We start from the raw sequence: 24,098 nt of genomic DNA, 5'->3' as shown, positions 1-24,098 counted from the left end.
TTTGCTTTACCTTGAGGTCTCAATAAAGAAAAAATAAATGAGTTTCATTTTTGTTACTTTATCTGTCAACAACTACTAGACTGGTATGAATCTTGGCAGTATGTAATCAAAGTCTTATGTACTGCAATAACAGAGCCATTCTACCTTATTCGCTGTAATTGTTTTTCTCTAGCACAAAGCACCATGATGTTATATGAACACCCTTTCACATGTCAGTAAAATAATTCACCTATGTGCTAAAAAAGAAAATGATGATGCATTTCTTTATTCAATTACTTCATAGTTGTAAATGTAAATTTCTGGCACGCATGTTGCACCCATACAAACAGTATTCAGGTCCTACATAGGCTTTTTGCGCAATCTTAATATCTCAACAGCTCTTTTATTGAATTTTAATATCCCATGTGAGTCTGGTGTGAAAGTTTGAGGAGTTGATGTGGCTAGCACAGGTCTTTCTTGTGAGAATATTCCGCTGTGTTTTATAAACAAAGATAAAGTTTGGATGTTTTGAAACAGTGTCTCGAGATTTGGATAGTTCAGGCCTGGCCAATCAGGCCTAGGGGGAGGTTTCTGTCTGACCAATCTGGGCGACCTCTGAAAAGTCTATATATATTGAAATCAAAGTAATAAACTCTCTCTTTCTTGCCACACTGAGAATTTGGGTCCTTTTCTCTGCTAGCGGCTCAACAGCGACAAGTAGACTTTTGGGCAACTCTTCTGGACAGAATAATTGGCATTTAGGAGGAAGTGTCATGTTATATTTGAGTCTGCAAGGCATGGAAACCATTATTCAAAAAAAGAGATACATTGACAAATACCATTAAATACCTTGCTCTCTGGTCCTCTTTAAAAAAGAAAAAAAGAACAACCTCAGCACTCTGAGCAGTATGAGATATTTTGTCCAGGGCTTTGGCTCTGTCAGAACCACACACAGCTGGTGACAGACAGTTATGCAGAAGGAAAAAGAGCAACCAGGCTTGATTTCTTCAGAGCAACATACACACTTTAAAACTTACATAAGCAGAACAAGGGGTAAACACCAGAATAACCTCCTCATGGTAATTTTATAGATAATGAGCTGTTCTAAACTGCAGGACTCCACAGAAGACTTTTATTGAGGCTTTCAGAAGAGCTGAATCACTCAAACCTTAGGTCACTGCTCTGGGCACAGGATGCTGCTGTTTGTGGGGCTCTTGGTGTTTTTCCCCCTCAGCTCAGCACACATCCTGAGAAGTGGTGTGACCAGGAGGTCTGGGCTCTGGCCAGGTCTTAAAATTTGTCAGGGGCAGTGGGAGTTGCTTTAGTTTTAAAATACAAAATTATCAATTTTTGTCAACATAACACACTGCCCAAGGCATTTTGCTAATAATATTTTGTGAACATGTGAATGGATTACTAATCATTTCACATTTGCTTTTGGAAATATTTGAAAGCATATAACATGTAAATTAACAGTCCACTAAGGAATTCACATCACTCTGCTTTGTGGTATAAACACAGTAAATGTTAATATAGAGCTTGTTTGTAGGTATTTTGAACAGCACCATATAGCTTGGTGCTTTCAGAGAGGAAGTTACTTTGACTACCTGCTCCTAAAAAGACCCAGCCAACTTTAGAATCTTAAGTCTTTGTTTTGATCCAGAGGTTTCCTAAAACCCATTAACTCAATTTGAAGTTCCCCTCACCCCTCAAAACTGCGTTATGTCATGTGGAAAACACAATGGATAATTCAGGAATTCAGAATTGAAGTGCAAAACCACAGATTATCTATAAATTAAAATAAGAATGGAAAGAAGGGTGTTGGCACAACAGTGACCAGATGGGAATTTATACAGTTTAATTAAAGCAAGAGGAGTTGCTAATAAAATTAGCATAATCCTTGGATGCAGCCCATGGGACTGTACACGTATTACTAGGATTGGATGAAACTTAAAAGATGGCTTTTAAACTAAGATGTCTGTAGTCAATTATGCAGTCTATGTCCTGAGAATACCACACAGGGAAGGCATGATGAAGCTGAATTTCTACATTGTCCTCTACTCCACAGAGAGATCAGGTAGTTTGTATCAATTACACATGAAAGGTATGGCATGGAATTTGGATAACAGGCAATTATTCCATTTATGTGGTATTACTGATCTAGATTTTTAGTTTAATGAAAGAATAGACAAAACACTGTTGGATTTGTTAAATGCCTCCTGACCAATGTAAAAATTACAGAATTATTAATAGCCATATGACTGACTCCTAAAAGCTTGAATAAACAATTACTGGGGCTTATTTTCAGAGTGACGCTGGGTCTTTAGGATAAAAGAAAAAAGAATTTGGCATGAGCCATCTTTCTTCAGAAGACAGCATGCAGATTACAGTCTGCACAGACTTGCCTTAATAAGTAACGAGTCCCTTTTCAAACAGCAGCATGGTCAACATGTGTCTGCCAATGACTTGGAGAACATTACTGGGCAGTACTGAGGCAACTCATAGAAGCATTTTGCATCAGACAGAGTAAGACAGAGGCATTTTGGAAAGATGAAATTCCACCCTGAGACAGCATTTTGACCCAAAGTGCTTTTGAAACATAGTGATGCAGCTGGGAATGGAAAAGAGTAGTCCTTCTTTCCCACACCTGACTTAAAGCATTGATTTCAGCAGCAACTCCTATTAGGGAACATCATAGCAAAGACTCACTGTCTCCATTCAACAGAACTGAATTTATTTCCCTGGGGTTACTTTTCATTTTACTTAGCAGACACAGCCCTTTGGGCAGCCCAGACTGAAGGCTCTGTGATAACATATTTCCCCATTTCTTTATGAGAGCCAAAGCAGTGTCTTGGGGTCAGACTTGAATACCCTCAAAGAAAGGTGCCCACCTCAGCTTGGCCAGGAAGAACCAAGACTTGGGATCAGAAGGAAGTGAAGGCAAGGAAATGCTTCCTGCATTTCCAATTACTTCACTTACCCTTCCTCAAGCGTTGATGGGTTATGTGACTAGCACTCCCACCCACCTGTTTTCATGATTCAGTACCCACGTTGATAAACTTTGATACCTACCAGTTGCTTCTTTGAGCTTTTGATTCTACTTCATACTTTGGAAAAAAATCTATAAAGAACCATAAAAAATCATTCAAAAGAATGAAGAATAAGAGAGGAGAAAGAAGCCTTTCACCTTAAAAAGCATCTCACAGAATGCAGAAGGAAAGAAAAATCATCAATGAAAACTGCATAAATAGTAGGAGTTCCTAGACAGTGAAAAACTAGTTTCCAGTGAATTTATAGACTCTTATTTCATATAAGCAATGATTTAAAAGTGGAAAATTATGTAGGAAAGTTTGAAACTTTCACAAGAAAAAATGTTGAGTTTTTATTCCAATATTTTGTGTTGCTAGAATTACTAATATCCAAATGCTACGAAGTGCTAAAAATAAAACTATAGTCTTGCAAAACATAGTGAATTAATCTGCAATCCAGAAAACAATGTTAACTTTCCATTCTCATTTTTTCAAGGAGAAAAGAAAGAATTAATGTGAGTTTATCAGAAGCTATGCTTTTAGTTTGGGTTCTCAATTATCATTACTGACCCAGGATACTGGTCACATTTACCTCAGCTCATGTCAAGTGCAAATACCTTAAATTAAATCCATATGTAACCTAGATCAGCCTATATAAAAACTGACTCCCTTAATTAAGACACTTACCATTTGAGATATACATATCTAACATTATTTTCTATATTATAAGTAAAGATAAATATTTTCTATGTAGATCTAAAATAAGATTCCTGGGGAGTGTGATTTTATTCCAGATTATCAAATATATGGAAAAGTGGTAGAGAGTTTTACACAGAGTTTCAAATTCTCATGAATACCAAACAGTATTCAATGAAAAAATACATGTTAATGGCACCCTCATCCTGAAGAGCATTAAGCCAGTGACTGGACAGTAGATTTTATCTTGAAAACACAGCTTGTTAAACACTACCAACACCAGGCGACTTCCCAATTTAAAAAGAAATGTTTTAAAGGTATCATATGTCATTCTCCTTATCCTCAGCAGACACCGTAGGTAATGAGGAAATCAGATAACTGTCTTATGTTTATATTGCAAGCCTTGAATAAACTCACTTGTCAGCTTTGACAGGACACTGGCAAAGAGGCTGTTCCTCAGCCTGAGCACTGCAGATCAAGCTGCGCCTGCCCCAACCCCTGACAACACTGCACTGCACTCATGGAAGCCACTGTATTTTACCCCCAACTCCACTCCTGCAAGACTTACCCCCTTCTCTGCTGTTTAAGCAAAGGTACAGCATGGGAATTAGTTCTTTTTCCCTTTCTTTCTTTTCCTGCAGACAACAGAGGGCACTGTGCCAAGGGATGCCAGTGTGAGACCTGCTACTTTTCCTGGGGAAACACTGTTGGTCAAGGGAGTGAGGAAAAGATTTATTGATGATGATGGAATTCATTTAGGAACACTATTAGATAATTTGACACGTCAGCGGGGAAAATGGATACTGAGCTCTCCTAGGCTGACAGGCTTGGCTGGTCCCACTTAATGCCAGCGAGGGAACTTGCCAAATTTTGGGATCCAACAGCACTATTAAGAAGCAAACAATTTCCAAGTGCAATAAATTAGCCTTAAAAATATATATTTAGTCACTTTCTGAAAAAGTATTTCCCAATTATAAAATGCATTCATTCTTCACAATTCTTCTCCTCCTACCTTTCACAAATTCAATTTTAGCACATTACTTAGATGAGTGGTGTGGCATTCCTGTTGTTAAAATTGCATGCAATGGATCACGTTTTGCACACTACATTACACCTTGTGCTGTTCTGCTGATTTCAATTGGATTACACATTGTGTAATTCAACGCAAAATTACTTCCAATGACAACCCTTTTATTCCTATGCATACATGGTGATCCATCATGCCCTGCATACTGAGTTTGGCATTTCCATTTCATAGTCCCTGTTGGAATCAGAAAGCATGGAACCACATACATAGAACTTAAATTATTAGATAGAAACTTTGCTGTTGTTTAAGAAAAGAGTACAGTTTTGATTCATATTTTGGGTCCCATCCTTTATGCAAATCATTTTGTCCAACACAAATCATCTGTGTTGCAATCTCCCATTTCCTTCACATGTAGCACAAACCTGAATTTACAGCAGATGCCTATGTTTTCACCTTTGTTGACTGTCTCTCCAGTGGGTACCTACCACTATTGGAACAAAATTAAACCCTGCTCAAAAAGCATCAGCCTCCAGTTCTCTACACACAGGCTGACCTCAATGCATTTGCTGATACTTTTATCAATCTGATATCCCACATGGCTCCTTTTTCATCTGTATGTTCCTACATCAAGGTCCTTGATGCCTGGTTACACTCTTGAGCAAGAAAGGACTTATACTGTCCTGACACAGCTGAACAACCTTTGGCAGTAACCATTCCTTAGCAAAGGCTTCCCTCTACTTTAGCTTTTGATAAGGAGCAGAGATGCTCTATTTTACAGGAGGATTTTTCCTGTAGGACACATGCAGCACTGTGTTAGGTACATCCAGCCTAGCTTAGCAGCTTGGAGTTGATGCAGCAGAGATCCACACAGACACTAATTTGTTCCCAGAAGCAGCATAGTCATGCTAATGCCATTCTGTACCTGGGCTAATTAGAAGAATAGTTCCTGGTCTTCAATTGAAAAAGCTTTTTTTCCCCTCCTTTTTTTCTTTCCTTCTTTTTCTCCCCTCAGATGTTGTTAATCTCTGTGGGCAAATTTATTGGAGCATGATATGAGATGTTAACAGTGCCTGTTACAGATAAAATGGTAGAATTAATTAGAGCTTTTGATTTTAGGAGATAATCTAGTTTTGAAAAAAGATTTGTGTATTGGGGATAATAGGGAAAAAAGTGAATGCTTCTTGTCATCTGGAGACAATTTTAACTTGAATCATCAATATTTAGGGTCAGCCTGCCTGAAGCCTTTTGCAAGTACACAGCATACAGGAGAACACAATTAACCTTTCTTTTATCTTCCTTGCAAAAGCCACAGAGTATCACAGTCTCCAAAGGTGTCTATGCAGCCACCAGCTACAAGGTAGGCCATGCAGCAGGAGCATGCTCAAAAACCCCATCCCTGGATTCTGTAGCTTGCATATGCAGTTGACACCACAGAAAGATCACATTCTAATTTGATCTGACAGATACATCCTCTCTGTATGGTTGGGCTGGAAATTTTGCCTATCTTGTGGCAATGGGAACAGTGCCATCCCACAGAGCTCTTCTGAGCACTAGCTAGACAAAATCTGTGCATCTCTGATGAACACTGAAACGCACAAACTGGTATAAGCCACTCGGACATTTTCTGATAACAGAAGATGAGGACAAAATGTACTGAACGCTAAAGTAGAATAACATTTGCTTTACAGGCCTACAATAAAATGCTAAGTACAGTAGTCCTGTGTTCAGGAATTGCTTGTGACATACATCATCCATCTGAATTTGAGCAATTGCCCTTGTCTTCTGCTGTCAGACAAAGATGGAATAATTCCTGAAGGTTTGGTGCTCCTGTCATCACAGTTTGCTGGAAGCTCTTTGCTTGGCAGAGACTTTACCAAGGCAGGCTGAACATTAGGACACTCTACAAAGTATTTTGGGTTTAAACCCCTCTGGAGAAAAGAGAAAAACTGATACTGTCTCACCTTGAGATCAGGTGTCTGACAGCTGAGGAACTGGTGGACACAGGCTCTTGTACATTTGGGTGATCTAACACCAAATGTTTCTCACAGGGAGATTTGTCTATCAGCCATTCCATTGGGATGGACATCATGAAAATCTCTGCAAATTCAATGTTTGATGAGGGGAAGAAAGGCAGAAGGGTTGGTTGAATTTAGCCACAAGGAAACTGAGTATTTTAAGAAATAAATAAAAAAATTGAAGTTTGGCAAATACAAGGCTGCTGCTAGATGAATTTAATTTCATAAGCAATATGTGATGGAAATGAAGTTGATGGGAGAAATTAGCAAAAAGTCAGCATAGAATCCAGAAGAGAAAATAGAATAGAAACCAATTAGCTGGCTGAAAAATCAGGAGATTAATCTGAGTAAATAGTCAGACAATTCCCCTGGGTCACTAAAACATTTAACAACAGTACCAGGACTTCACCAATGATAGAGAGCAAAGAGTAGAAGGAATCTACTCAATGGCCTTGTCCTTAACAACAGTCTACTGATGATGATAAAATTTGGAGTTTTGTCCATCATGGAAAATAGGACAGTGAAAGATATGGAATGGCCTAATGAAAAGAGGAGTGGACTAGGGATCAGAGCTTTTATTTCTGTCAAAGGTCTGCAGGGTGACAGCAGAGAAGATCTCATGCTATGCCCCAGTTTCCTCACAAGTAAAGCATGCAGGAGCCTTGCCTTTTGAGTCACAAGAATAGCCCCCACCAATCTAATGTGAAGAGACTGACAAAATCCCTGAAGAAAAATATCTAAAAGTTTAAATAAACTTCTTGCAAACAAGAACCAGTTCACAAATTCTTCCTTCTAGAAGGTATTCTGAGAGGAAAAAAAAAATTAAAACCACAAATATATCAATCAAGTTCTTTGGCAGCAGATGCTGACAAGTTACAATGTCATGGATCTTTCCACTGGCTATTTAATCTCCAAGTAATGGGTGTTCTGTAGAGGAGCCCTCTGTGCAGCCAAATAGCCAAATTCCAGGAACAGGTTTTAAGGCTGTGGATTAAGGCTCAAAAACAACAGGTTTTTGAGCATGTGGATGACTATTTACTCCCCAGTATATTTATTATGGAGGTGTGCAAGGAGACATCTCAAAAGTAGGTGGAGGTTTTTCTAGAGAACCCTTCCCTCTGGCAATTGCTGACAGAAGAACAGTCTGTGACTGTTGCCAGGTGGAGGAAATGATAGCAACCCCTGTGGCTATTATTTGCTGCCATTAACAACATGGGCGATAGGTGGAAAGATAATGGGAAGGCAATGCCATCTCTCTGACTTGCCTCAAAGTGCTTAGCCTGAATACCCAGCCTGATGTTTATATAGTGTTCTCAACCTGTAATCTGCTAAATCCTGCGATTAAATAATTTTGCTTAAGGTTATAACTGGTTTTAAGTTGCACAGTTTACCAGCGAGCATTAGAATTGACAAATGCCATTCCCCATTGAGTAAGCAGCTGAACCTAAGCCTGGGGGCTGAGAGCTGGAAGAGCAGCCAACAGTTGCAAAGGGAAGTAACTCCAAAAAGAAGAGTACTTTATTAGCATCAGAGGAAGAAGAGGAGTAAAAGGAAAGGGAGTGGTGTAGGGCCTAAAACATTTAATTTACATGGGCTGTGCTGTTGTGCTTGGTGTGTGGGCACGCTCTCCAGCTTCCAGCATGGGGTGCAAGTCCTGCATCCGAGGTAAAAAAAAGGGAGAATTCTGTTAAGATATCTCTTGTGAACTGCATAGCGGTTCCTGAGAGCTGAGGGGCAGGAGAGGATGCAGTGGAAATGTCTCCCCTGTGGTAGAAGATGGCAACAGCATTCAACACCATGTCTGTTTTTGCTATGAGCCAAAATGGCACCAGCCATGCAAAGCATCTATGAACGTGGAGCAAAGGAAGGTAGGCTCAGAGAACTGATCCCTTGGGTTCTGGAGGACCCAGACCTCAACAGACTGATAGATGAAGGCATAAACTACCTGTAAACCTATTCTTCACTGAGGACTGCAAAATATGACTATTTATACATTACTACATTAACATGATACTGTGTTTACCTGTGCAGGTGGCTTTTCTCTTTAATGAAGAATTGTTGCATTTGGGAATAGGGAAGATTAGCTCATGAGGTACCTGAAGGTTTTTGCACAGGTTTCAGGCTTGAAGATGTTGGCTTATTAGCAGCCCTTGATAAATTTTAACTGGTCCCTGTGATTGCCTAACAAGTGCTGACACAAGTTAGACTAAGAATAATTTAATGCAAGGTTGGACCAGATGATCTCTAGAGATATTTTCCAATCTAGACTTTTTTATGATGGTATAAATGGATGATTACTTTTTAATAGCTGCTTGACTTAGAGCTATGTGAATAACTGATCTTTTGGCTAACTGGATGAACAGAAGGTCGAGAAGGGAGACACAGTGTTGGGAAACAAAAGTTTCCAACTCTCTGCAAGCTTTCCTCTCCCATTACAGAAACACTTAGCATTGTCTCAAGGCGTTGCATTCCAGGCAAAATGGAACAATTTCTGCTCCTTTCACAAAGATTATATTCAGCTAGGGGTTTTTTGAACAAAATGCTACTTAGGATGAAAAATCAAAATGTTTAAAAACGCATTTCAAGCTTTTAAAAAAATGTGTTGTTTTCTTGAGGGAACTATTCATGAATTTCTGAAGAGGCGACTGAAAGCATGGATAGTCTCCAGCAAGCCCGACTTCATTTTTTGCCAGATAGACTATTTCATTAAAAAACAATCAATCCCTTTGTCTGCTTAATCACTGTTCTGACAGTCTGCAAAGGAAAGACGAAGAATTCCTGCTCCATGTGGTGCTGCACTGAGTCACATGAAGGCTAAATGGAAAGCCAAACCTAATTTTGCAAGAAGTCATTAGGAGCCTTGGGCTCTCCAGTCCCGCAAGGATAAAATCTTAACACAACAAGGTCCAACAAAAGCGACTGCCTGAAGGTCTGCTCACCAGCCTGCCCTTACCCATTTAAATACCTGGGCTGGCAGTTGTGCAAGGCTACTTAGCAAGCAGCACCTCCACTTGTGAGTTTGATGGGAAATACTGGGTGATCAGGACTGTTCAAGGCCACACCAGTTCCTTTGGTACCCTGGAAGGTCTCGGCCCTTGGGTGCACATTTGCATATTCATAGATGCACATGGTCCACTTGAAGTTAATGAAACCACATAGTCCAATAAGGTAAATTTTTTAGTGCATATTTAGGGAAGATTTTGAGTCTGACTTTAGGAATTTTTACTTTTATGCTAAATCTTGGCATAAGATTTTCCTCATATAGCTCACAAGATACCGCTAAATTCTTTCAGTCACCTTCTTCCTCACTGGATTACTAAGTAAAGGTAATGATTTTCCATAATATCCAGGAGTAATAATAATTCAGAATGGAGCAATTAAATAATAGACTACAAGATATCAAACCTCTGCAAAAGGAAAATTGACATCAAGTGAAGTTTGGATGAACCAAAGTAATAAACAGAAATTGCTTCCCAAGGCAGCAATTCTTTAGGGTGCTGCACCAAAACTGAGCTGAAAAGCCAGGATCGCTGGCCTGGAAGAGCTAAGTGAACAGGACTCTGCTCCAAGCATCTGAGCAACACTGGCTGAAAAAAATAATGAAAGATGAAGCAGAGGCAAGATGCCGATTGACTGAGGGCATATGGGAGACCTAAGGACAACAATCAATCATGGATCTGTGAGCTGTTTAGAACTACTCAATGTGAGGGAGCCAGCGAGGGAGTAGCATCTGCGTGCTCAGACTGGCTGCAGTTCCTCCAAAACCCAGCTCAATCCAAATTAGAGGGAAGCACTGCCACGAGCACCGGCTCCCTGCCCTCCCTCCCACGGGCAGAGATCCCCACACAACCTGCACCCTGTCACAGGGAGTCACTTGAGCATGGAGATAAGGCCTGCATCTCTAAATATTTAGACAGCCCGTGTGTTTTGGCAGCATGTTGGATTTCCTGCCCAAGGTTTGCAGGGGTGCCTGCTTGGACATGCCGGGCAGGCAACGCCCAGCACAGGCCATGGAGTGTGCAGGTTGGATGGAGAACACAACCACCGAGGCTGAGTTTGAGGCTAATCAGGTTTGATGTCTCACCTCTTGGTTCAGCATGGGCTTGCAGCCCGAGTTTTTGTTGGTGAGCTGCAAGGGTGCTATCTGGCTTGTCATGTCTAATAACTTTCTCTTCTGAACGCTGATATGCTGAAAGATCTGTGCTGCTGATGTTAAAAGCTGGATTTTCAATGCCTTCTGTTGCTGCTCTCTCTTCTTTTACTATAGAAAACAAGGAGGTCAGAAGAGCACATTATAGCAAAGTGTATTTCAATGACAAGCAGAAAATTCCTTCTAGTAATTCCTTCACTGAAAGACTCAAGTGTATCGTCCTCAAATGTCGCCAAAACAGAATTAGGTTAAAATTAACTCTAAAAAAAAAAAAAAAAAAAAAAGAATAAATGATTAAAATAATTACAAATTGCACCCTGACAAGCAAGAGCAAAATTTCGCCCACAGCCATTTGTCTGTAATTAGTTAATTAATCCTTACACAAATTATGAGCAATAACTCATCAAGCAAGGCTCACCCATCAGAAATTCAGCCGACTTGGATTTCTTCTGCTTAGTTTGCTTCAGAGCCTTCTGCTGGAACTTCTGGAGGGAAATTGTTAAATGAATAAATTAGCTAAAGAACGAAGATCATCCTTTATGATCCACAACTAACACAGTATTTTAAATATGGGATGGCATTGAAATGTCATTTAATTTAAATCTCTGCTAAAGGGGTCAAACACTAATTGAACAACAGAAGTGGAAGAATTAAATAAAATAGAAGAAAAGTTAAAACAAATGCCAAATGAAGGTCACATTAAAATACTTTGGTTTTCCCCAATTTTAATTAATGCAAAGAAACCTCAACAAATGAAGAACATTATAAAGACTTATCTCTCAGTATGCATTCAACAGCAACTGCTTTATTTCACTTGCAGAAAGGCAGTGCTTCATCTAGAAAAGTTTGGTTATGTAGCATATTTATAGACAGACTTCCCTGCCATCCCCCATCCTCCTATTTTCCAAGTCCACTTACATAACCAGTGTATCTGTTCATCACAGGGCAGCTAAAAACGAATGAGCTCTACCCTTTCGTACAACGCAATAGAATAAAAATAGAACCAAAACAATTCTAAATGAGGTGTCACAAAAGAGACATCACAGTCCAAGGGAGAGAGGAAGCAGGACTCATTACAACAATGAAAAGTTCATTTAATATTAGAGGGATGCCAACAATGGTTACGGTGAAATCAAACAGCAGGAGATCTTGAGGGACCTTAAGTCTGACAAGTTCCACAATAATTCCCATGGGGAAGAAAGGCTCAAAAAATATATGGGCACATTGGCTTAAGGAAGGCCCAAGTGCTAAACACTGTCTCTGTGTAACACCTCGAGCAGCACTGGGCAAGAGCCACACGTGGTCTGGTACGTAGCTACAGACCCTATTTCAGATGCTGACAGTCAAAACAGGCAAAGATTACCTAAAACAAAGCACATCTGGGAGTATTAATCAAAGCTGAAACCAAAGTAAGAAAACCAGTTCAGACCATTTATTTTAGAATGTCACAGGGCAGCTTCCAAAAACAGCATTATTTTTTCAGGCCAGTTGCTTAATTGTCCAGTGATAAAGACCACTCCTGGCAACATAGCTCCTAGAAACTGTCAATACAAAAGGATTAATTACAAGAATCATTGAAAAACTGCAGTTTTTACAGCATCCATCTTTCCCGTTTGATTGTGGGTGTCAATTTCCAGTAAAAAAACAGCACTTGCAGCAGACAAAATCAATGAATCTGTCAAAAATAACTGAACCATACCACTGACAGGTTAATACAGATATTAATATCTTCATATTTATACATGTATATATGCATACATATATATGTTCTTCTGAAAACAGTGGACTTCCTCTAAATTAAGACTAATACCTTACTAAAAAGCAAATATGCAAAAATGACAAGACATATTCAGAAAGCTAAAATAAATAAATACAATAGGAAAAAATTCTTGCAAGCCACATGCAGTTCAACTGAAGTTAATGATAATTTTGACAGGAGTTCAATAGGGTCAAAAATTCACCCTACTGCTTCTGATTTTTTCAAAAATACTCATTCATTCAGTTAGTATCTTTAGAATTATGTCTGCTTTGCAATATTAAAAAATTGCTGCATTACTGCATGCCATAAAATTTTAATTGAGTCACTTTTAAAGATTCCAGAGCATTTGTAACACTGCTGTGTGATAATCATTCTTACTATGCTGTGCATAATCACTATACAAAACCTTAAACTTCATGTTAACAGCTAAAGAAAACTATATCAAGCCAAAAAATCTGGGGCAAATTTTCAAGTGGTATAAATCAGTATACATCTGTAACTTTGACAGAATTAAGATGACCTGCATTAGATTCTGTGATTCCTTCTGCATGTCAGATTTCCCCAGCAAAACTAACTGCTCACTATATTGGCCACAGTCAGCTTTGAACTGTTATAGTCTGGAAAATGCACAAGCTCCTTTCAGAGCAGAAAGAAGAAAAAAAAGGTATTCCTCCTTACCCATATATAATAAAGATGTGGAGTGGAGTGGGTTTTAGAGTGGGTTTGTGTATGTGTGTGTTTTGGGGTTTTTATTGTTTGGTATTTGAGGGGGTTTTGTTGTTTGTTTGTTTTGGGGAGGGTATTGAGGTGTTGGATTTTTGAGTTTGTTGGGTTTTTTTAGTATTTAATACAGTTTACACCAAATTTTGTATTTTTCAGTGACACAAATTATTACATTCTTTGGTAGTCCAGTCAAATGCAAACTAGTATTTTTAGGTGATTGATGTAACAGGCTTGTGATCCCTAGTTACAACAAAGAGAGGATGCCCTTGTCCCTTAATGCAATCAGGTTTTGAAAATATATTGAGTTCACATGTTTTAGAATGAAAGCAATACTTGATTTTCAACAGCAGAGTGGAATTCTTCCAGTGTTGCTTCTCAACATAACTGAATAACAGAGTATTTCAGTGGTGGCCTTTGTGTAATCAACACATGTTCTTGTCACTTTGTGCTTCAGAAGAAATTAGAAGATATTTTCCTTTCATACCTCTTTCTAGCCAATTTCCTCATCCTTCTCTCTTTTACACATGAGCAATTTTAAATAGTGTAAATAACATTATGTCCCCTGGTTTTTATTTTAGGTTTCCTTTCCCAACCCCCCTACCCTTACAATATTGTTTGCCTTCTCATTAGAGAATAGGCAGGAAATTATCCAGTGGGATTTATATTCATTTTTTCATTAGTCACTACTAGTTAATGTATGTATTTATGCAAATTTATGTCTAAAGCAAATGTTCTTTAATCAGTTCACACATACCTGAAAAACTTAGGTTTTCAATAGCAAATTAAATAAATTCTTCCAGTGACCACTTGCTATGTTTGCACCAAAGTCCATTTGTGTGAGCATACCCAGACAAATGCACAGGAACACATGCCCATACAGAAAGCCTCCACTCTAATTATAGAATATTACCCCAAAATAAACATAAAAAAGCATTCCTACAAAAGAATTAAAAAAATAAAAAATAGAAGTTGCACAACCTCAAGCCATAGCCTCAAGTGATGCAAAGGCTGTGCTGCTTTACACCTGCAGTGAGGAGGCTAAAACTTGCACCCACAAACCAGTGATAAGGTCTCTCCATCTCTCCATCCACCATCAGCACACAGAAAGGGGATGTCCTTTGCCTGCAAAGTCAAGTTTAAAGGGTGATCTTGGTGCTTATAGCAATTCATTCTATCTCAAATCTACACCACTGTTGATGAAAAACAAAAAGTCCTGCCTTTTAACTTTTTTTAATGTCTTTTTACCTTGAGTGCGCTGCATTACAGCAAAGACAAGGGGCGTTAGAAGTGTCTGAGCACAGCACAGACTAATCACCATGTCACTCAAAAAGTGGACTAAACCTTTAAAAGCTTTTTTGCACTCCGTCATCATTAGAACGCACCGCCTGCTTTCGGATACCAACGGAAACAAAGGAAAACCGGGAGCACCAGAACCTGCAGCACTCACATCTGTGGGAGAGCAGCGAGCAACAACAGCAGCAGCAGCAGCAATGGCGAGGGAAAAAACCCTCATTTATAACCAGTGACAACTAAAACCTATGAAGTTTTTAAAAGAATGTGATTGTTGTCAAAAGGAATTGGGTACAACAATGCTGCGTTCAGCTCTGGTTCCACTCAAAGCCGTGGCTGAGGGGCTCTGGGAAAGCTGCTGGAAGGCTGGTGGGCACAGACCAGCAAGAAAGTGAATTTTGCATACTGTACGGATCATCGCTCAGTTCAGGGCAGTCATATTGAATCTGTGATCAACCAATTGTGCTTCATGAAACCGTCAGCCCTCATTTATGTCTAGCTGTTTTCTTCTGTCCTGCTGTAAACAAGCTCTGCTCTGAGCTGTCTCCCTACCCTTATCTGCTTACGAAGATCACACAGACAGACCTCATCAGCAGCCTTAGAGTTAAAGTTAAAGTTACTGCTTCCAGACAGCAGTCCCCATGCAAGCTGGAAGTCAAAAAGAAGAGCAACTTTGGAATGACAGAGTTTTAGTTCCTTTTAGGAAATGCATACCTTAGATTCATACACATACTGGCATGTTATGTCTCTTTCATGAAATTAAATTAGGTGTTCCTAATATGAACAACTGTTTCTAACATCAGCAAACTAGCTCAGCAGATTCATCCATGGTTTTGTTTGTGGGTTGGTTGTCTTGTTGTTGGTTGTTGGGGTTTTTTTTTCGTATTTTTTCCTTTGGGGCCTTGTTTGAATACAGCCAAAAGAGAAGTAGCTGGAAATATTGTCAATGTGGTAGGGCTCCAAAAACCTAATAATGCCTGAAATGCTCTAAGGAGTGTAATGATGGTAAACAGGAACAGGTATGTTGGCTTCTGTTCTCATTCAGTTCAGTGAGAGCATGAGCCTTTCAAGAAAAAGCAGAGCACGGTTTTCAAAGAATGATCCTCTTGCATAAAAAGGGATGGAGCCTCGCTAAGCACATATTCCTCTGTGAATGCACTCACACACACACAAATGCATTAGTTGGTATTTACAGCATTTAATTCTTGCAACCAGCTGCTAAGTCCCTGTTAAGGCTTTCCTTTCTGCAGCTGGAGCTGGAACCTTTTCCTTTCTCCTAGCCTATTACTTTGTCTATTTAAGGGATGGCAGCCAAAGAGAAACAGTTTGTTACTTGCACCTGTCTGCTTTAAGCACTCCATGCTAGAATTCGCAGAGAACAAGCTCTTCATTGCAAAAGTGAATGACACTTAGTAGGGTCAAAGATGTTTTTAGCTGACTCTGCAGCAATTAAAAATAAATAAAATGAAATAAATAAATAACCCCTCGCTTTGTTTATCCTAGCCAGACAATGAGGCCAAAGGAAAAGGCTTGTTGTAAAAGAGCAGCCCAGTGTGTAGGTGGAAGATGTAACCCCACGTGTCTGGTCTAATAGAACACCAGGCACAGCTAGGCACGATTGAACCTGCATGCTGCCCACGCAGGAGCACGTGGGAAAGCTTTTGCCTCTTCCCCTATAAAACACAGAAATGCTTCAGAAAGCAAACATGTGCAAAGAATCCTTCTGAATTTCTACACAGTGGGCTGCCTTTTGGGGACCCACAATAAGCTTTGCTACCTAGAGGGCCAGACCTACAAAAAATTGTTTTCATGCGATTAAAAAGAAATGTATGCCCAATTGTGTGCATTCTCAGAGGTGTGCAAGCATTGCCATACAGAGACCCAGTAGCAGTGAGGGTGTGCATCAAGCCAGTAACCCATGTGTGATATTTCAGCCTTACACAAACTATCTTAGCGCGCTTGCTTCTTGCTAAAACAAGCACGGCTCTTTCAGTCAACTGTGGTATCATTTACAATTGCACTGAAAGAAACAACAATCTCACTGGAGTATTAGTTCAGTTACTAAGAAGTAGCCTTTTTATTGCTTGCTCTTAAAATAGAAAAGCCCTCAAAAAACTCAGGCTACAGAGCTGATGACAAGAACAAAAATGCCACGGGAAAAAAAACTAGAAGGGAAATAAAGTAAAACATACAATTTATTAAACAAAACGTTAGTGCTGCATTTTGATTTCATAAATTGTCCCCATTTGTACTTCCTGTTTAAACAATAACTAACATGATGATGGGTTAAATGAAGTTGAGATTGTCACAAACATGGCCTCACTAGTAATTAATGTAGTTTAATATGGTTGTTGGCACACATCTCACATGACAGATAATGTTCCAACATGTCACTGATAGGACCTTTCAGCACAGCTTTAGGAGATCTACCAGGCATTGCCGAGGTTGGTTGGGTCAAAGGGTTGAACCATGTGTAATTCAGAACAGAAGAGGTCCCACGGTCACTCCACAAAAACAATTACACTACTTATTTCACTCCATCCCTTGCCCGAAATTCACAAGCCTCACAGTTTCAGCGCAGTCAATCTCACTCTGCCCTGAGGCTATGAGCCACATGAAAATATGTGGTGCTGTGTTTATAAATCTAATCAAAAATAGAAACAGTAGACAAGCACAATGAGGTCCTACTATGGATCATGGGAATTCTCTAAATTCTGAAGGCACTTTTGTTTAACTTCTGTGGGCCTTCTCCTACCATTACATTGTCTGGTACTCTCGTTAATCATCTCCTTGACTTGTCAATGCTATAAAGGAGCCTATGCGTCTCCTGACTTCCCTCCCATTACACTACAAATAATATTATGAAATAGCAATGCTAGGAATAGCCCCCTTAGCTTTTCTCTTTGAAAGCATGGTTTTTCTTCACTTACCTCTTTCTCCATGCCAGCCTGCCCTTTCTCAGACCAGCAGCAGAAAATGCTTCTTCCTGCAACAAAGGAAAGGGAGCATATCTGAATTTTCAGTCTGCACAGTTATTAATACCACTAGGTTTAACACACAGACTTGCTGAGCACCAGCCCATAAACCTGCTGGGACAGGGGGGTCTTTCCTGATGCCATCCCTGCTCTGGCCTTGTCAAAGAGCAAAAGGATGATGTAATGCTGCTCCTTCATTTCTTTTTGCAAATAAATTTGCATCAGATCAGGAAAAAAAAAGCTAACCAACATAAACAAAACTTCCCATAATTTAGGCTCAGATGAAGCAATGCCAACAAAAACATGGTTTTAAGTGGAAACAGTCCAGAATTCCTACCACCAGAGAAAATGACACAGAGTTTGATGTGGAATACTCCTTACTTGAAGACCATAGTACCAAAGGTGTCAAACACAGGAATGCTTCTATAATCTGGCATTTACGTGAGTCCCACTTGTGCCTCATTCCTTAGGCTGGGATTTCCATTGAAAGGATGAGAATTTTACTCTACTTTGAGGTTATAATTAAGCAAACATAAAATAACTTACAAGTTATATATCACATCAGCAAAAAGACCTCAGTTTTATACCAGCTACTTTTTCCTCTGTGTGGGAATAAAATTTATTCATTCAAAATGGCCAGACAGGCTGCCCCTGCACTCACTGAAATCAGTGCAAAACTCAGTCTGACTCCACAGTTGCAGGACCTGAACCACGATGAATAACGAGCTTCTTCTTTGGTCAGATTTTCCCTTAAGCATTTACACAAACACACTTTCAGATTATTTTGCTGAGCCTGAAAACAAAACAAGACTTTGAACAATTAAAAATATCCCTTCTGAGTCCCTCAGAAGCCTTATGTGACCTTCTGGGTCAGCAGATGCCCCGTACAAAGTACACGTTTGGCCCCACTTGAGGAAACTCGCTCTCCTGAGGGCACCAGGCAGAGAAGTGCCTAATTCTGAGTATGTGCTTAGCTTTCATGGAAATCAATACAATGGACAGTGGTCGGGGCCACAAATGTTCCATGGAAAAAGGCTGCATTGTCACTCCAGTTGCTCAGTAATGAATGAAGGGCTGAGCTTTTGCCCAGGCTTTGCTGATGCTGAGAGCCTGCTGACCTTTGCCATCACTCCTCGATTTCGGTGCCCTTTTTGTGGTGCCAAGGCCATCGAAGAGATGCCGGGGGCTGTGACTCCAGCAGCTCCTGCTTCTCATAGAGCCAGCCCTGCCCAAACAGCCCCTGCTGCACAGCCCACAGCTGTTGCAAAGCTCTCTGCTCCATAGCACCATGCAATATTGAAAATAAAGCCCAACCAAGACCACACAGATAGGCTCAAGTCATGTATCTGGTCATCGTATGTCTCAGAAAACAGCCACAGAGTCCCACTTCCAAAATCTGGGATGGGTTTTCAGGACTAGGTAGCATGTGCATTTCTTTTCCAGCTACTGGAACTGTACATCCACAGAATGCAACAGGTAACTAGTTTCAAGCCTAATGGCATGGCATATTCCTTGTTGCAACTCAAATAGGAACAGCAAAAAAGAACCAACTGTATGAACCAAAAGCAACAGAAACTTGAAAGGGCTCTTTTCCTCTTTAAAGTAGAATTGTGAGAAGCTGCCAGCAGAACTTACCAAGACATAAACAGTAAATTCAATGTTTTCATCCATAGTCAACACCTGTTCATTGCAGAAGAGCAAAAGATGCAGCAATAAGGATTTTCAAAGCCAGAGTAGTCCAGGAATCCAAGCATTAATGGGAAGCCTTGGAGTTTCATCTTAAAGAATGTGATTGAGCAAACAAGGACAGCAACGGTAAAGATAGATAAACAATGAGTTCAGAGGGGACATTAACAACATTAGTGCCTAAACAGTGATTTCCTCAGAGAAATAGGAATAGAGAATAGGAATAGAACTTCCTATTATTTGGGTTTTCTGGGAAATTTTTTTGTTTGTTTGCTTTTGTGGGGGACACCTTATTTTTTTTAATGAAGGTGTTAGACATTGCTTTTCCTCTTTCTTCATAATACAAAACACACAACACATTCAACCCTGCACCAGCTGATGCTGACTGTGGCCTCACTTAACCTAACCAGCCTATTTTCTTTAGCTGGATAACAGCTGAATCATTAGCATTAAACTAGCTTGCAGTCCTGAAAGAATACAGCAAAAACAGAGCACACGATCTTTCCATCAATCAAAACACAACATAAACAATATTTGAGATCCCACCAGGTATTTTATTTCATACCCAGTTTTATTTCATACCCAGTTGATGCATTTTGCATTAATTATGGATGGGCTTCAGTTATTTTTGAGTAAATTTGCAGTAAAATGGCAAAGCAAAACTACTTAAAAGTTCTTAAACAGGATCCTTTCATCTTTTTTTTTCTAATTATTCACTCAATTATGCTTTTTTTTCTACAAGACAAAAAACTAAGGATGCTAGATTAAATATGCAAGATATATTAATAACTTTCTGTAGTGAAGGAAGTCTATTTTTAATGCAAAAATGGAGGCATTAGAAAGCTGCACAAAAATATTCTTTAAGCACCATAACCCTATTAGAAGGCTCCCATCATCAGTTACAGGTCTGTGAGAGATCAAAAGGACACACCTTTCCACTGGAGCATTCTCAAGTACATATTTCTCACAAGAGCTGATATTTTTTGCTGCATCAGCCGCTAGAGATCTTTTGGACCAGTGTACAACAAGTGTCTTGCAAATGCAGCTATAAAATGTACAGTTTTCACCGTGCTGGCATGCACAAGGAAAGAACCCTCCTGTCTGTAGCTGTGTGTCCAGAATCTCCCCAAAGTGCACCCAAATGCACAGGCACATTATTGCTGGCCAAGGAAACCAGTGCCAGGCACAGCTGAGGTGTTGGGGATTGCTGGGGGAGGAACAGCAGGTTCATAGCAGGAGTAGCAAAGCAACAGTTTGCCATCACAGGGGCTGCCCTTGCTCCTTTCTCACCCTCACCTCCTGCACCATTTATCACATGCTAAGCAGCAGTGCTGTGGGATCTCTGTGCTACAATATCGGCAGAAACCACTGAGTAAATGATAACCCTGACAACCCTACTTGTAATTCCCTTTGGACTCTCTCGTAAACACCAGGTAGCCAGGCCTGGTCTCTAAGAAATATTTCTTCAGGGGAAAATTGCACCTCCAGTGAAGAGAATCCATCAGTCACTTCAATTCAGCAGGACTGACCTTTGAAACCAAAAGCACTGTGCTTATCCTTCTTTAATCATCAATTTTGGGAGCAGTTCCTTCAACGTAATCTCATATCCCACACTATACTTTTTAATTTTTCTTTTTTTTTAATTTATAAAGAAAGGAGCTTACTGCAACCTGTCTTTATAAAGATCATTAACACAATCAAAATTAAGCTCATATTCAATTCCTTCACTCGATAGGCTGTGATGTTCCTAGCCTTTTTCTGCGTGCCTGAAAAGATGGATAGATACATGATTTTTCTATTGAAAAATCTCAGTAGGCAGCTAAGCACCACTCAGTGGCTCACTCACTCTCCCTTTCAGTGGAATAGGGGAGAGAATCAAAAGGGTAAAAGTGAAAAAAATCATGGGTTCAGATACAGACAGTTTAGAACCATAGCATGGTTTAGGTTTGAAGGGACCTTAGAGATCACCAGTTCCAATCACCCTGCCATGGGCAGGGACACCTTCCAATAGACCAGGTTTCTCAAAGCCTCATCCAGCCTAGCTTTGAACACTTCTAGGGATGGGGCATCCACAGCTTCTCCGGGTAACCTGTTCCAGTGGTCACCCCCCTTCAGTAAAGAATTTCTCCCTAATATCCAATTTAAACCTGCTCTCCTTCAGTTTGAAGCTATTCCCTCTAGTCCTTGTCACTACGTGCCCTTTTAAAAAGTCTTTCTCCATCTTTCTTGCAGGCTCCCTTCAGGTACTCAAAGGTCATGATTAGGATACCCTGAAGCCTTGTCTTTTCCAGGCTGAACAATCCCAGTTGCCTCAGCCTTTCCTCACAGAGGAGGTGCTCCATTCCTCTCATCATCTTTGTGGCCTCCTCTGGACTCACTCCAACAGATCCATGTCTTTCCTGTGCTCAGGACCCCAGAGCTGATGCAGCACTACAGGCGTGGTCAGAGCAGAGGGGCAGAAACACATCCCTCGCCCTGTTGGCCATACTGCTTTTGATGCAGCCCAGCATTGGTTGGCTTTCTGGGCAGCCAGAATTTATTTTTTTACAGGAGGAGAAAAGAAAGAAAAGAGAGAAGGGAGGGAACCACAAGTAAACAGTGATGCAAAAGAAAACAATTGCTCACCACCATACGACTGATGTCCAGCCAGTCCCGAGCCACCCTTCACCCACTCCCCTCACACTCACTTTTATTGCTGGACATGACATCATATGTTATGGAATATCCCTTTCGTCAGATGGGGTTAGCTGTCCCAACTTCTTCCCCTCTTGCATAGCCCCAGCCCACTCACTGATGGGGTGGTGTAAGAAATAGAGAAGATCTTGACACTCTGTAAGCAGTGCTTAGCGATAGACAAAACATCCTGGTGTTATCAACACTGCTATCACAAACCCAAAACAGCCCCATACAAGTTACCATGACAGAATTTAACCTCAGCCAAAACCAGCAATTCCTGTGGACACTGCAAATACCAAATTTTAGGGTTTGTGCCACTACTCCAATATTCCCATTTCCCACCAAATGGAAAGCACCACATGTGAACACTGGCCACACTGCTTCAGAGCCTGACTTAAGAATGATCATCTCCTGATGAAGTCCAAGGGCTCATGTTTGAGAGTGCTGAAATTTCTAGTGATAATCACCAGACAGTCAGTACTGGGGGAGGAACGAAACCAGCCCTAGCCTGGATAAAAGGCTTTCCAGAATGGGATGACCACTTCCCAGTCTTTCTTGCCAGGTTTTGGTTTTTGGGGGGTTTTTTTATGCGTTTTGTTTTTTGGGTTAGGGTTTTTTGCGAGGTTTGCTTTTTTTTTGGGGGGGGGGTTGGTTTTGTTTGTTTGTTGGTTTTTTTGCAGAGCTGCAAGTCTTGGAGACAGCTCAGATCAAGGTGGCAGCAGACAGCAGAACTGAGGGACCAAGCATAGTAAGAAAATCATGCTCCTCATGGTCGCGGTCAAGCCAAAACCTCTTTTATTCTCCAATTTTCCACTTGTAAAACAGGCACAATAATATCCTGGTAACCTCCATGATTCTACCAGCCATGGTGAATTTCTGCTCACTCCTCTGGGTGCAAGGTACAAGGAACCTCAGCATTATCACAGTCCTTACTTTTCCCTTCCCACCCACATTCCAGTTCTTAACCAGCAAAAAGAAAAAAAAGGTCCTTTTCATTACAGAAAGTTTTGTGACTTGTACTTCTTAAATAACATAGCCTTCACATTACAGCAGAATGTTAGTTAGAAGTACTGAGCTGCACATGAAATCCTGAAAAAAAAATATATGCTTTAGAGATAAAAATAGTAAATTATTTTGCTTGTGCAAAAACAGCCCTGTAAAACCTGAGACATCATATGCAAAAGTAAATAAAAAAAAACAAACCTAAGTAGAAAATACTTACTATCAGTAAACATTTGTGACAAGACCCCAACTTCTTTTTGTAAGTGTTTCAGAGTTACCTTCCTTATTCCTTTTTGGGGAGCAAATAGTTCATTTTGTGACTTTATTTTGTATTTGCCATAGATTTTAGTACTTCCCTGTGAATGTCTACTTTTCTTTTTCTGGTTTTCACTACTACTACAAAGAAAAGCAAACCAATCAGAAGTTATTTTCATGCACCCTGCAGTTTATGGAATCAACCTACTACTATTGGAGCACTGTTTTCCAATAAATTTTCACTGCAAGTAACACAATCTGCATTAGGAAAAATTCAGTTTTGCTGTTTGTTAGTTCACAGATCAAAATTTCAAATATATTCTTATCAAAGTGTAATGTTAAAGGGTTTTCTCTCTGAATTAAGCAATAGTATAAGCAAGGATACACTGGAAAATACAAGAAAACGCATCTTGTAAAATTTGCACTTGTTACATATATCACTTCAGATATCAATACTGTTGCTAATAGATCAGGAGAGTTTTCTTTCAGTCAAAGAGACAGAAATCATACTGTATGAGCAGTCCCAGAAGGAATACCTCTAGTTGTTCAAAACATATTTCACTTGCCTCTGGCAGGAGTTTCTGGATTAGTGTCATACATGTGTCAACATGAAACAACATAGGCTACTTGTTCATACATTCACATTAGTCCTCCTTATATCAGTCTGTATGCCAGCTGACACTGACTGCACATATGTATCAATATATTCGACCCCATGAGTGCACTCCTTTATCAGGTACTTGTTAATGAGACATAACCACCAAGTACAAGTGAAGAGAAACTGAGGCAATGACCTCTATAACTGAGAAAGTGGCACAATACAGACAGGGACTTCT

General features: G+C 40.0%; 1 protein-coding gene across 1 annotated transcript in view; it reads right to left on the bottom strand.

The window, feature by feature from the left end:
* LOC146441535 (uncharacterized) overlaps positions 1-24,098 on the bottom strand; it is a 186,467-nt gene that overhangs the window by 147,859 nt on the left and 14,510 nt on the right. The window contains exons 3-4 of the mRNA XM_085049838.1: positions 11,315-11,381; positions 10,831-11,007 (exon numbers count right to left, since the gene is read on the bottom strand). Of these exons, the coding sequence (XP_084905964.1) occupies positions 10,831-11,007; positions 11,315-11,381 (244 nt within the window). The remainder of the gene's footprint in view (positions 1-10,830; positions 11,008-11,314; positions 11,382-24,098) is intronic.

This window comes from Lichenostomus cassidix, chromosome 2 (genome assembly GCF_008360975.1).
Source record: "Lichenostomus cassidix isolate B80296 chromosome 2, HeHo_3.0, whole genome shotgun sequence".
Lineage (NCBI taxonomy): Eukaryota > Metazoa > Chordata > Aves > Passeriformes > Meliphagidae > Lichenostomus > Lichenostomus cassidix.
The sequence above is the reverse complement of the archived record's forward strand: the minus strand, read 5'-3'. Positions and strand labels throughout refer to the sequence as shown.